Consider the following 13,176-nt stretch of genomic DNA (forward strand, 5'->3'; position numbering starts at 1 on the left):
CAAAAAACAAACAGAACATTGGATCAGGGAGGGCTTCCATGGAGAGATTTGAGCTATAGGTAGTCTGTGTATCCTTAAAACACGCATTTCCTCTCCCTGTGTGTGTGTGCCATGCATGTGTGTCTAAGGCACTTGAGGAAGTCACAGAACTTATGCCAGGGCCTCATTTTTCACCTATTTGTCCCTTGCTGTTTGCTGTGTGCCCCAGGTAGCTCACCATCCAGCTCCTAGAGATTCTCCTGTTTCTACGCCCACCCTTGCTGGGTTGTATGGGATTCAACCTCAGCTCCTCGAATTTGGGTGGCAAGCACTTGGCAGACCGACTGAGCCATCTCCCAAGCCCCAACATGCCTTTTTTGTTTGTTTTGTTTTGTTTTGTTTTTTGAGACAGGATTTTTCTGTAGCTTTGGAGCCTGTCCTGGAACTAGTTCTTGTAGACCAGGCTGCTCTTGCACTCACAGAGATCCACCTGCCTCTGCCTTCTGAGTGCTGGTATTAAAGGCATGCACCACCACCACCCAGCCCTAAAAATAAATTATTAGCCAAGTGGTGGTGGTGCATGCCTTTAATCCCAGCATTTGGGAGGCAGAGGCAGGCAGATCTCTAAGTTTGAGGCCAGCCTGGTCTATAGAGCGAGTTCCAGTACGGCGAGACATACACGGAGAAGCCCGTCTCAAAAAAAATGCAAAACCAAAAACAAAACAAAAAGAGATTTATTGATTTTAAAGTTTATGTGTGCAAGTGTTTTTCCTGCATGCATGTATGTGTGCTCGGTTCCTTGAGGAGGCCAGAAGAGGACAACATCAGAGTCCTTGAAACTGGAGTTACAGATGGTTGTGAGCCATCATGTGGGTGCTGGAAACCGAACCTGAGTCCTCCGCAAGAGCAACAAGTGCTTTTAACTGCAGAGCCATCTCTTCGGCCCCACCCCCATTCTTGAGTAGAGGGTGAAAGGGAACTCTGAGGACAAATGTCTGATTAGGTTGACAGATGCCATAAACCCTCGTTTGGAAAGCAGCCTTGGACTCCAGTCTGTGGGATGCGGGAGCATGAAGGGATCTATTCATTCAGCCTTGGGATTCAGGCACCCACTGTGTGCCCGGTGTTGTTAAGATCCCAGAAATCCCATTGGTGAGCAATACAATTGATGAAACCTTCTTGCAAGGAGCTTGTGTTTTAGGTAGAGACAGGAACGGGAAAATGACTAGACAGTGGTTTAATTCCAAAATGTTGTGCCGAAAACACAAAAGACAAGTCACAGAGTGTGTGGCAGCAGAAGCAGGTGGCTGGCCTTGGAGACACTAGGAAGAAGGAGGCAGCGTTCAAAGGGCTGCACCAAGTCAGAGGCCTAACTGTGGGATTGGACTTGGCGTTCTCCCGTGTGACTGGATTATGAAGCCTGTGTGGGAAGAAGGCAGGTCCCGCAGGAGCCTACAGAGCATGCGTGGCAAGGCGTCGGGGCTTGTCTGTGGGAACTCCAGGGAGTCCCTGAAGACTGGAGGAAGGATGGTGCCAATGAGCATGCTCGCCCAGGGAAATACATTTCAGCTTTTGGACAGCTCCTTGCGTCGGAAGTCCTGGCAGCCTCGGAGCCCAGGGACTTGGTTTGGTGGTGTGACCTCTGTGTTGGAGCAAAGTGGGGAGGGGCTGTGGGCTGATAGGAGTCTGGGTACAGTAGGCGGCGCTGGGGCTTCTGGGATGAGAGTAGGGTCTCTTCCAGGGAAGCCCACGGCCAGGTACCTGCTCCCCGAGGGACTGGTGGCTCTGGGTGCCAAGGACTCTCCCCAGGAGATATATAGGCTGAGACGTGTGCAGGCTAGCAAGAGATGCAGTCTTTGGCTCAGGGAGACTCTGGGACTTTGTTCTGTGATTGTTCTTAGATTCCCCGTCATTAAAATGGGAAGAATACAAAATAAAGTCCATTATTTTGTGTGCTGACTCAAAAAATTAACAAAGGGTCCCAAGCATGGTTCTGCCAGTAAGGTGCTTGAGGATATGAATTCAAGCCCTCAGAACACTTTAAAAGATACTGGGTATAATAACACAGGCTCATCATCCCAGCTCTGTGGAGGAGGAGACAGGAGGATTCCTGGGATTTATTGGCCAGCCAGTCTAGCCTAATTGGTGAGCCCCTGGCTAGGGAGAGACCCTGTCTCAAAGGAGGCATTTCTGAGGATGATTCCTGTGGTTGTCCTCTGGCTTCCACACACACGTGTGACATATGTACGCGCTCCTGTGCATGCATGTACACCCTCCACACACTTTTTTTTTTGTAGGAAGAAAGTGGGCGATAACAGTCCCTGCCTCTAACATGCTGCCTAGGACTCAGGTGATCTCAAGCACTCAAAGGGTCTGTGTGAAGAACTCTTTTAGCCTCCCTGATCCCATCTCTCTATAGCTGCTTGGATCATCTCACTTGTTCTTGACTCTTTTGAGACAGAGAGCCAGAAGAGCCCCCTGATGTGGTGTCTGCCCCCTGCATTCAGGTGGGAAGGTTGTAAGTTCAAGGCCAGCCTGAGCTGCACAGTTAGACCTCATAACAGAAAACTAAGCAGGTTGGGAGGGCTGAGGAGATGGCTCAGTCAGCAAAGTGCCTGCCACACAGCACGAGGGTCTGAGTTTGATCTCATATGTTAAAGCACATATGTTAAAAAAAAAAGGCTGTGCACAGGCAATGCGTGTGTGCTATGCCAGCGCTGGGGAGGCAGAGGCAATGCGTGCGTGCTATGCCAGCGCTGGGGAGGCAGAGGCAATGCGTGCGTGCTATGCCAGTGCTGGGGAGGCAGAGGCAAGAGCATCCCTGGGGCTCACTGACCAGCCAGTCTAGGAGAATCAGTGAGATTCAGGTTCAGTAAGAGATCCTATCTTAAAAAGTAATAATAATAAGTTGGGCCATGGTAGCACACACCTTTAATCCCAGCACTCAGGAGGCAGAGGCAGGTGGATCTCTGAGATCGAGGCCAGCCTGGTCTACAGAGTGAGTTCCAGGACATCCAGGGTTACACAGAGAAACCCTGTCTCAAAAAACAAGATAATAATAATAACAATATGAGGATCAGTTGAGGAAGACATCTAATGCTGACCTTGGCCTCCACATGCATATAATCTTGAGCATCCACACACACATGCACACACATGAACAAATGAGCCACCTGTGGCTCTTACCTGTAATCTGAGAACTAGGGTCTGAGGGAGGAGGATTGACACAAGTTCAAGGTCAGCCTAGGGTACAGAATGAGTTTAGAATTTTCCTGTTTCCTATACAGAGATGAAGAACTGAGACCAGGGTACTCACCCTCAGTCATCAGGTAGTCGGTGCCAGAGCAGGTGTCTCATGGGGCTGTGTGTGTGTGTGTGTAGGTGTTTTGCTTGCATGTGTGCCTGTGTACCAACCACATGTATGCCTGGTGCCCATGGAGGTTAGATGAAGGTGTCAGATCCCCCTGGAACTGGAGTAACAGGTGACTGTGAGCTGCCATGCGGGTTCTGGGAACTGAACCCAGGGCCTCTGGAAGAGCATCCAGTGCTCTTAACCACTGAGTCATCTCTCCAGTCCTGCTGACCTTTTATGGTCTCTGAACCACATTGCAGAGATCCACTTCTTCCTTGAGGTGACCAGGAAACTCTAGCAGCCTTGTGGAAATGGGGGTGGCACCAGGGTATGGGGAGGAAGGCCTGCTTGTGTCCATGTGGATCCACAAAGCCTGTGCTGCTGCCTGGCATCACCCCTGCTGCCACCAACCTGTCCTTTCCCTCCACATCTGCTCCTCGCCCCATCCCTGGACCACTGCCCCAGCCTTCCCACCACCCATCTTGCCTCCAGTTTACCCAAATGTCTTCCTGACAGATCTCTTGACTCAGACCTGAAGATTTCTGTTAACTTAAGTGTAGGGGCGCATGTCTGTAATCTTAGCACCCAGGAGGCTGAGGTGGGAGAATCAAAAGCCTGAGCTACATGGCAAGATGCTGTCTCCACGGAAGAGGAGGGGGGAAGAGTAGAGAGGGGAGAGGAGGTGGAGCCACAGAAGCTGCCTCTGCTGTCACTGACTCTCATCTCCCACAGGGTTGAGATCTCTTTGGGCTCTGATTTTCATGAGCTTAGCCCCCTCCTTCATTGTCTCTGATGGAAAGAGTTCTAGGTACCTGGGGTTCCTTCTTGATTCCACCACCTTCTCAACTTGTATCATCATCCAGTTTCCAAATCTTGCTTTTGCCTGTTGGCAAAGTTGTCTCCAGAAATACCTGCCAAAGTCTTTTCTCTCCTACTGCTATAACCTGACTCTGTCTTGTCACACCAGCTGCCCCTTGCAATGCCTTTTAGTGCATCCCTCCACAGCAGCCCCTAGTGTGGTGGAGGGGAGAGGCTGCTTGTTTGTCCCTGGCTGCTCAGCCCAGGAATAATCACACAGAAACTATATTATTTAAATCACTGCTTGGCCCATTAGCTCTAGCTTCTTATTGACTAACTCTTACATCTGAATTTAACCCATCTCCATTAATCTGTGCATCACCACGAGGTTGTGGCTTACCAGGAAAGTTTCAGCACGTCTGTCTTAGTGGGTGGGTCCATGGTTCCTCCCTGACTCTGCCTTCTTCCTCCCCGCATTCAGTTTAGCCCCCCCCCCATTCCCTGCACAGGCCCAAGACAGTTTCTTTATTAACTAATGGTATTCACAGCATACAGAGGGAAATCCACATCACTAGTGCTCATTAAAATGCTCACAGAGAGGCTGGATGACTCCGAGGTTAAGAGTGCTGGCTGTTCTTCCAGTGGACCCAGGTTCAATTCCCAGCACCCACGTGACAGCTCACAACTGTTGGTATCTCCAGTCCCTGGGGATCCAGTCTCCTCTTCTGGCCTCTGTGGGCCCCAGGCATGTGCATGGTACACAGACATACACGCGGGCAAAAGACTCATACACATAATTAAAAGTAATTTTTATAAAAGTCTTTAAAATATTCACAGAGGGGCAGGGAGATAAGTCGTTGGTAAAGGGCTTGCAGTACAAACTTAGGGACCTGAGAGAGAGATTTGAGGAGCTGGGAGACAGCTCAGTGGTGAAAAGCAGGTGCTGCTCTTTCAGAGGACCAGTGTTTGGTTCCCAGCACCCACATGTCAGCTCACAACCATCTGAGGTTTCAGTTCCAGGGAATCCAATGTCCTCTTCTGACCTCCGTGGTCTCTAGGAACACATATGGTGCATAGACATATATGCAGACAAAACACTCATATGCGTAAGATAAAGTAAACCTTTTTAAAAATCACAGAGCTTAGCTTGAGTCCAGAAGCCAAGAGAGCGGGCAAGAGGTGGGCACCTGGTGCTACCGCACACGCCAGAGCTGGGGCTGAGTGTGGCTGCGGAGTGTCTGGGGTAGTGAGACCAGCTACATAGCCCTATGATCATGAGTTTGCTACCCCTAACATTCTGTTTTCCTGTTTGTTCAGGCTGCTAAGTCAGTTGTTCCTAATGTTTCAGAGGCTGCCCCTTGACCTGGGCTCCACCAAGACCAGCGTGTTTAGTTACAGTCTAGATGGAGGCCAGGCCAAAGTTTGCTACTATTGACTCCTAGAGCCAAGTTCATCTTCTGCCTTAATTACCAGTTCCATGGCCTGCGACTCCATCTCTGTGTCCCATCAGGCTGGGGGTCCGAGGGGCCTCGCTGAGCACCTGCATGCCTCTCGCCTAGGGGAGAGACCTTTTGAGTTTCCTGCAGCCCATGGCTGCTAGGTGATAAGATTGCTAAGGATAGCAGGAGTCCAGAGAGGTATCAGAGGACTGAGCCATGGAGAAGGTTCCCAGGGGTGGCCAGGAGGAAGAGGCCATGGCAGGGGGCCATGCGGGGTGAAGAATCTCACTCTACTGTCCCCGGTGGGCTGGCTGCTCCCCCCTACGGCTCCCCAGCGGGCCCCCGGGGGACCTCGCTCTAATAATGTATTTGATCGACTCGCCGGCCGCGTACAAGCGATTATTGTCTTGTCGGGAGTCAAACGTATCGATCCGGCGAGAAATATGAGCGGAGCAATGGGGCCCGCGTGTCAGTTACCGGCCCCGCTGGCCCTGGGGAGCCCCCTACGTCTCCTTTAATTACCGCTCAGCCTTGAGCCCAGTCTTTCCTACCCTGTACTGCCTCCCTCCAGGCTGCCTGCACCTCTAGTGGCCCCCACTGCTCCCCAATGCCTGTGTCCTACTTGCCTTACTCATCGAGGCCCCAGGCCTCTTCTGTGGCAGGGAGATCATTTCCCACACCTTACCTACCCCATTCCAATCTGCCAGCCCCCCATGTCATGTCCCCCAAACTCTGCCCCTTTGTTTTTCACCGCTTCTTTGGGATCCCCTGCATAGGCCTAGAGTCTCAGACTCGGTGTTCAGCCTGGAAGGTAAAAGGGGTGGGATTTATCCTTAGGGGGGACCATTGAGGCCTTGGCAGCCTGGCCTCACCAGTAGACCCAGGAATATCTCACTGGAAATGGGTGGTCCTTCTTCTCCTTGCTCACCATCTGGGGCCTAGCTCGGTGTCTATGCTTCTGACATGCATGACGTTGAACTGGTAAAAGGTGGGGTGTGGGGGAGGGGTAGCAGCTGAGTTTATCCCTCCAAAACGCCCTAAAGCACCTCCACCACTCTAATTTCCAGCCCCTCCAAACATAAATCTTAAACGAAAATGGAGCTTATTGGGTGAATGAGGCTCCAAGACAAGAATCCACTACCCTGCTGCCCCCGAGTTCTTCTGGGAAGACCCTCGCGTCTAGAAGTCCTGCAGCCGGCTGCTGTGGGTCTGCAGATGTCCTCCGAAATGGCCTTTCCGATAATGGGATGTTGTAGAGTGTAGATGCCTAGGAACTGCCCCTCCGTGTGTAGTATAAGAGCTGAGTTTGTTCCCGTCAGGCCCACTGCCAGGTCTTGGAGTGTCCAGGTGCATAGGGCTAGGGGCAGAGGACACTCAGGTAGTTCTTTGTGTCCCTCATGGTCTCTGCACGTGGGAATGTTGGCACATGTGGCCAGACCTGGGCTGTCCATGTGTGTAGATGTGTCTGTGCCAGTGGGTCTGTGTGAGGTGGTAGGAGTATGTGTGGTGCAGGGACCTTGGTGTGTGTGTGTGTGTGTGTGTGTGTATAAAATGTTGGGGGTCTGAGAAGAAATACTTCAGTGTGTGTATGTGTGTAGAAGAATGAATCCAGGCGTCTGCGTGAGTACGTGTGATTTGGGGGACCCTCCAACTTGGGGTGTAGAGTGTCTTGGCTGGCCCTAGTAGAACTAGGAGAACTGTTTGGGAGACACGCCAGGGCAGCTCAGCAACCTCGGACTCAGGGAGCTGAGAAGAAGAAGGGGGCAGTTGGCTCGGGCGAGCCTTTGTCTGCGCCACCGTGCGCCGGGAGTCGTGCGCCTTTGTGTGACCCTCGCAGGTGTGCGCGCGGGGCGGGAGAGGATGCGGACTGGGAGGGAGCGGAGGGCGGGGCTCCCTCCTCCGCAGCCGGCCCCGCCCTCCAGTCCATTGGCTGGACGCTGCCGCCCTCTGGCGGGCTTCAAGAAAACCGCAGGGCTGAGAGCCGAGCGGCGGGAAGGGCCCCACAGGAAACCTCCAGACTCATGTTCAGCTCCACTGCCGGAGGGTGCACGCATTTAGCCTCTGACAAACTTCTAGCTGTCCCTGGCTACGGCTTCGACCCTTCTCCCTCACTGCCATTGCCCATGGGCATTATTTCTTCCTAGTGGTGGCCCGGGATGTCTTACCGGTGGCACAGGTTGCTGGCCTTGGTTGTCCATAGCATCCTGGGTTTTTTTTTTTTGTTGTTGTTATTCTTTTTTGACTTTGTTGCTTCTTGGCCCTGGGTCCCTGAGAAAGCCGGTGTTCACTTCTCTGATCCTGTCATTCCGTTTGTGAAACGAAGAACAAAATACTGGCCCGAAAGGTGACACCTGTTAGGTGGGAGGTTCAAGGTCAGGGACTGAGAGAAGCCTCCCCGAATAAACCCAGAACTATGCTTGCCATTGCTATTGTGTGGCCTCCCTTCTCTCAGCCCCACATGCCCCGTTCCATATGTGTTCACTCACCCCCATGCTGGGGAACAGGGGCACTGTATAGACACACCTCCTGGTGTGGTCCCTGCAAGAGTCAATTCTTCCAGTTCCCTCGCTTTCCACCCCACTAACCCCCCCACCCTCAAATAACACACATGATTTGGGGTCGACTGGGCCACTAGGGTAGGTCTGTGGGCCAGGGTATTTTCCCTTGCGTAGGGGGCGGACCGACCCTGTGGTTTCCTCCTGGGGTGACTTCCGGCAGGGAGGGCTGGCCCCTAGAGAGGGCGGGGAGATGACACAGTTGTTCCCCAGCCCTGGCTGGCGGGCAGCATGGTTCACTCCAGCATGGGGGCTCCAGGTAAGCGATTAATGCCTTCTAAGGGGTGGGGAGGACAGACAGCATGTTTGGGGCCGCTCTGCTGACCACCACTGCAGATCCTCCCTGCACCTCCTCTTCAGCTGTCCTCCTTGGTTGCGCGTCCAGCGCTTCAGGAACGCCCCTTTCTTCCCTCCCTGGTCTCTCTCCTCAGCTCCCCTTTGCTGCTGTTTTGCATTAGGCACTGGGAGCTTCCAGTCTGTCTCCCTACAGAGGGGACTGAAGATGGGAGGGAGTCAGGTGTTGGAAGCTGGTCTCCATGAGGGGAACAGGTGGGTTGGGCAACTTGGGTGAAGCTGCAGCAGGATGGGAAAGGTCAAACTGTTGCGTTTGGGTGGTGCCATTCTCCTCTAAGCTGATATGTGCAAGGGTGCATACATATGTGTGTGTGTGTGTGTGTGGTATTGCGAGCCCTGTGTTTATCACTCTCGGGTAGCTTGGGCATAATCTAGTGTTGGGGACTACTGTGTGGCATCCCCGTGTATGGGCCTTAGCATACACGATCTCTTGCCCCTTCTCATTCATCTCAGTGGTCCTTTCCTCATGAAAGTCTTCCCTGGCTTCCCCAGTGCAAAATGACACTAATCCTGTCCCTCTGGTGCCTCATCCCGCGTTGGCTTTCTCCATGGTGCATGCGTTCTGTGTTTGTGCATTGCTGTGCAGGCACCATACCGGGTGCCTGGTGACTCGTTTCGGAGAAGGTGGACATCTCCGTCCAGACTGAGCATGCCTCCGTGGCGTGCTGGGAACCATAAGGGAACATGGCACAGTGCTGGGACATGGCAAGGGCTCACTGCTTCACGGCTGCTTTCTGCTGAGTGTGTGTTAAGTTCCTGGGTGACCACAGTCGTGAGTCTTGGCTAGTGTGTATCCCTCCTATGTCCACAAGTATGTGGGGCTGGGCCCCTTCAACCACCTCCGTCCACTGAGCAGTTCTCTGTTGGGTGTTGGTGTTGGGAATACAGCGGTGTGAGACAGCTTTAGATCTGCCCTGCTGGAGCTCCAAGTTCAGTGGGAAGAGACAGTCCTGTGGTGGTCAGGGTGGGACGAGGAAGCAGGCAGAGTAGAGCCCAGAAGACAACCAGTTCAGCTATGATGGTGGCAGGGAAGGCTTGCTGGAGGAGTTGTCTGAGCTAGGATATATAAAACAATGAAGGTAGGCAGATTACAGATTGACATGTATTCATTCACTGAGGTGACTGTGTGGCTGTATACATGTATACCTGTTCAGTGTACACACAAGGTCCAGACTGTCTGCTCATGTGTCCTGACTGCACTGCTGACTTGTGATTGAGGTAAAGCGAGAGCTTTAGGCCCTGGACCAAACATTATACTCTTTACTGGGAATTTTTCTCAAGGGTTAAAGAAAGAAAAAGTCCTATCCAGGAGCTGTTACAGGTTTTCACCATGTAATATTGACAAGAATCAATACATTGGCAGGATGAGATCAATACACTGAGGGCTTGGGCGGGCCACTCACTGCATTGTCCCCGTCTGTGAAGTATCTCAGGAGTCTGCTTGGTTATCTCTCAGAGCGCTCTGACTCTGGACATGAGCATATCAGATATGTCTGTACCTCTGAATTTGCGAGTGTGCATGTGTCTGTGTACTACTCTGGATATGAGTAAACACACATCTGTGTACATGTGTCTGGATGACATTTTGTACACCAACCTGTGGTATTGTGTCTAAGCGTGTGTCTCCCTGTAGGTCTTGCGTATGTGGGTGTGCATGGATACAGCATGGATGTGTGTGTGTGTGCACCACATATGCAAATGTGAGTGTGGGTAAGTCTGTGTAGAGGTCAGAGGTCACCTCAGGATGTCAGTCCTTTCCTTCTTCCTTCTTTACCACAGGCTAACTGGTCAGTCAGCTCCTAGGTAGTTTTTACCACAGGCTATCTGGTCGGCCAGCTCCTAGGTAGTTCTTACCACAGGATAGCTGGTTGGCCAGCTCCTAGGTAGTTTTTACCACAGGCTATCTGGTCGGCCAGCTCCTAGGTAGTTCTTACCACAGGATAGCTGGTCGGCCGGCTCCTAGGTAGTTCTTACCACAGGATAGCTGGTCGGCCAGCTCCTAGGTAATTTTTACCACAGGCTAGCTGGTCAGCTGGCTCCTAGGTAGTTTTTACCAAAGGATAGCTGGTTGGCCGGCTCCGAGGTAATTTTTACCACAGGCTAGCTGGTCTTCTAGCTCCTAGGTAGTTTTTACCACAGGCTAGCTGGTCGGCCGTCTCCTAAGTAGTTTTTACCTCTTGTCCTGCCATTGAAGCACTGGGATTGCAGAACATGCATTACTGCATCCCGCTTTTTGAAAACAGGGTCCTAGAGACTTGAACCCAGGTCCTCATGTTTGCATGGCAGGTGTTTTACCCACTGAGCCATTTCCCCAGTTCCTCTATCTACAAACTTAAGGAAGGGCTGCTTTGGCATCACAGGGTATGATAGATAGGACCAAGCTCGGCTCATTTTGGGTTGTGTTGACCTAGTCCACCAGGGTCCTTCCATGCATTCTTTCATCAGTTCCAGAATGAGGCTGTGCCGGCTGGTGTCCTCGGTGTGCACTCCTCTCTGGGGTCTGTACACACCCATGTAGGGGTGGGAAGGTTGGCCTCACTGGCTGTGACTGTGGTGCGCGCCACTCCGCCTGTTGTGTCTGCTACCTGAATCTCCATCCCTCCTGACAGCACAGAAGTGTTCAGTCCCTTGAGGTTACCTGGGACAGCTGTAGGGCTGGGAGGTGTGAGGTGCCACTGCTGGGGAGGCAGGGGCCTGGGCCAGCTGGGCCCACAGAGGTTCCCGGCAGCGCCCAACCCTGCCTGTGGGGGCTCCCAGGCCATAGACTCGATGAAGGCTGTGGAGGCAGAGGACCCAGGGGACAGGCCAATGGGGCCAGGAGGGTGAGGGGCAGTCCTCGGGCTCTCTATATTTAGCCCCATTTTCGGTAAGTACTAACGAGAAGCTAGCCTAAGTCTGCTAAAAACTGGCTGGGGGAAACGCAGAGGAGAAGTGAAAGTCAGGGAGGGAGGGCCGGGGAGGCCAGAAGAGACCCAGGGTCCCAGGCCTGGGCCATTTGGGGCAAGTGAGGGTGAACTCAGAGCTTGGACAGCCTGGGGGTGGGTCTGGCCTGAGGGTGGTAGAAACTAAGGGACAAGGCAGCTCCAAGAGAGCCTGGTACTTTTCCCTGCCAGTTTCTGCAAAAAGTCACACATGACCTGGGATGACAGGGAGGGGCAACCATAAATAGCTTCATAACTTTTCCATGTGATTGAGACTTCAGGAGGTGCCATGGTTCCAGAGCACACTGAAATTACCTGAGGTGGGGGGGATAAAAATCTCCATGCCAGTACTGGGGGTGTGGTTCAGTGGTAGAGAACGCACAAGGCCCTGGGTTCTAGCCCTCAGCAGATGGATACAAGAGGAATGTTGAATTTGAGACCAGCCTAGTCTACACAGTGAGTTCCAGGACAGCCAGGGCTATATAAAGAGACCATGTCTCAACTCCCATATCTGTCCCTATCCCCAAACAAACAAGAAAACCTCCAAAGGGAAGAACTGTGACCATAGCTCAGTGATAGAGAGCCTCTGCCTAGAATCCTTCAGTGAGGGGCTTGGGGCGTGGCTCAGTGGTAGAGCCCTGCCTAGCGTGGTTGAGAACTTCAGTTGAATTGGTCCATCCGTCAGTGGAACCCTGTTTACCCTCCATAGAATAACTTGACCCTTCTCTTGACAGGCGTGGAATGCGGGGTCATGGTTTGAAATTTTAGAAAGAACAAGAAAAACAGAATGGTTAGTGGTGTTTTCCCTCAGACTATGTTTTATTTCTAGCCACCATCCCCTCTAAGGGCAGAATCAGGGTCGCTTCCTGATTGGACAAGGTATGATGGGGAGCATAGTGGGGGAAGCCGAGAGGAGAGAGACACTGACTACATGGAGGGCCAGGGAGGGCTGTACAGGCAAGGTGACCCTGGGCAGAGGCTCCAAGAGAAGAGGAGGGAAGGCTCCCAGGAGCGGGGAGCAGAAGGAAAGATCTGGAGGATGGAGCTCAGGACCTGGGTCACCATCAGCTATGATGACCCCAAGATAAAACCAGACTTGTTCTGGGGATGTCACCAGGCTGACGAGAGAGACACATGGGGCCCAGAAGACTGCAGCCTCTGGATGATGATGGAGATGATGGCCCAGGGGGAACCGGGGTGCAGACAACAGGGACAGACTCGTATCTCCCAGCCAGGACCGTCAGGCTGGTGGCTTCATAGAGGACACCTGTGCTAGATCCTGAAGCATAAATGTGGCGGGCAGGTGGACAGAGTGGGGGGCATTGCTCCACTGGTTTGCACTGAGGCTTCAGGGGAGGAAATGGGGAGGTGAGACAGGGACCAGGAAGAAAGATTGAGCTTGTAAGGAAAGGACCCACAGCAGACAGTCGGGACCTGCTCTGGGCTGGTGGCAGTCGGAGCAGATGGCCTGGTCTATGAGAGAGGGGCCTGGACAAGACGCCATAGTCCTGGGACTCAGGTGCAGCCCGAGGGGAAGAACCATGGGTGCTTGGATTGCTTCAAGAATCACGGAGCAGGGGGCTGAAGGGACCCTGATATGTTCTGTAATCTTGGGGGCTGCAGATCTGAGATAGAGTTTCGGTGGCCTGTGTCTATGGCTTGCAGGTGACTGCGTTCTAATGACTCTGCATGCTCTTCCCTTTGTGTGTGTCTCTGTCCCCTCTCCCCCTTTGAAACTCCCAGAATCCTCCTGTCTTAGCTTTCTTGGTGCTGAGGTT

General features: G+C 52.7%; 1 protein-coding gene across 9 annotated transcripts in view; it reads left to right on the plus strand.

Annotated features, from left to right (window-relative positions):
* Positions 1–8,291: 8,291 nt before the first annotated feature.
* Positions 8,292–13,176, plus strand: part of Pou2f2 (POU class 2 homeobox 2) — a 44,282-nt gene continuing 39,397 nt past the window's right edge. For all 9 annotated transcript variants that reach the window (XM_048440476.3, XM_048440479.3, XM_085694271.2 and 6 more), the window contains exon 1: positions 8,292–8,382. In XM_048440476.3, coding sequence (XP_048296433.1) covers positions 8,355–8,382 — 28 coding nt within the window. In that variant the 5' untranslated portion in view covers positions 8,292–8,354. The remainder of the gene's footprint in view (positions 8,383–13,176) is intronic.

The sequence above is a fragment of the Myodes glareolus genome, chromosome 1 (genome assembly GCF_982192425.1).
Source record: "Myodes glareolus chromosome 1, mMyoGla1.1, whole genome shotgun sequence".
Classification (NCBI taxonomy): Eukaryota; Metazoa; Chordata; class Mammalia; order Rodentia; family Cricetidae; genus Myodes; species Myodes glareolus.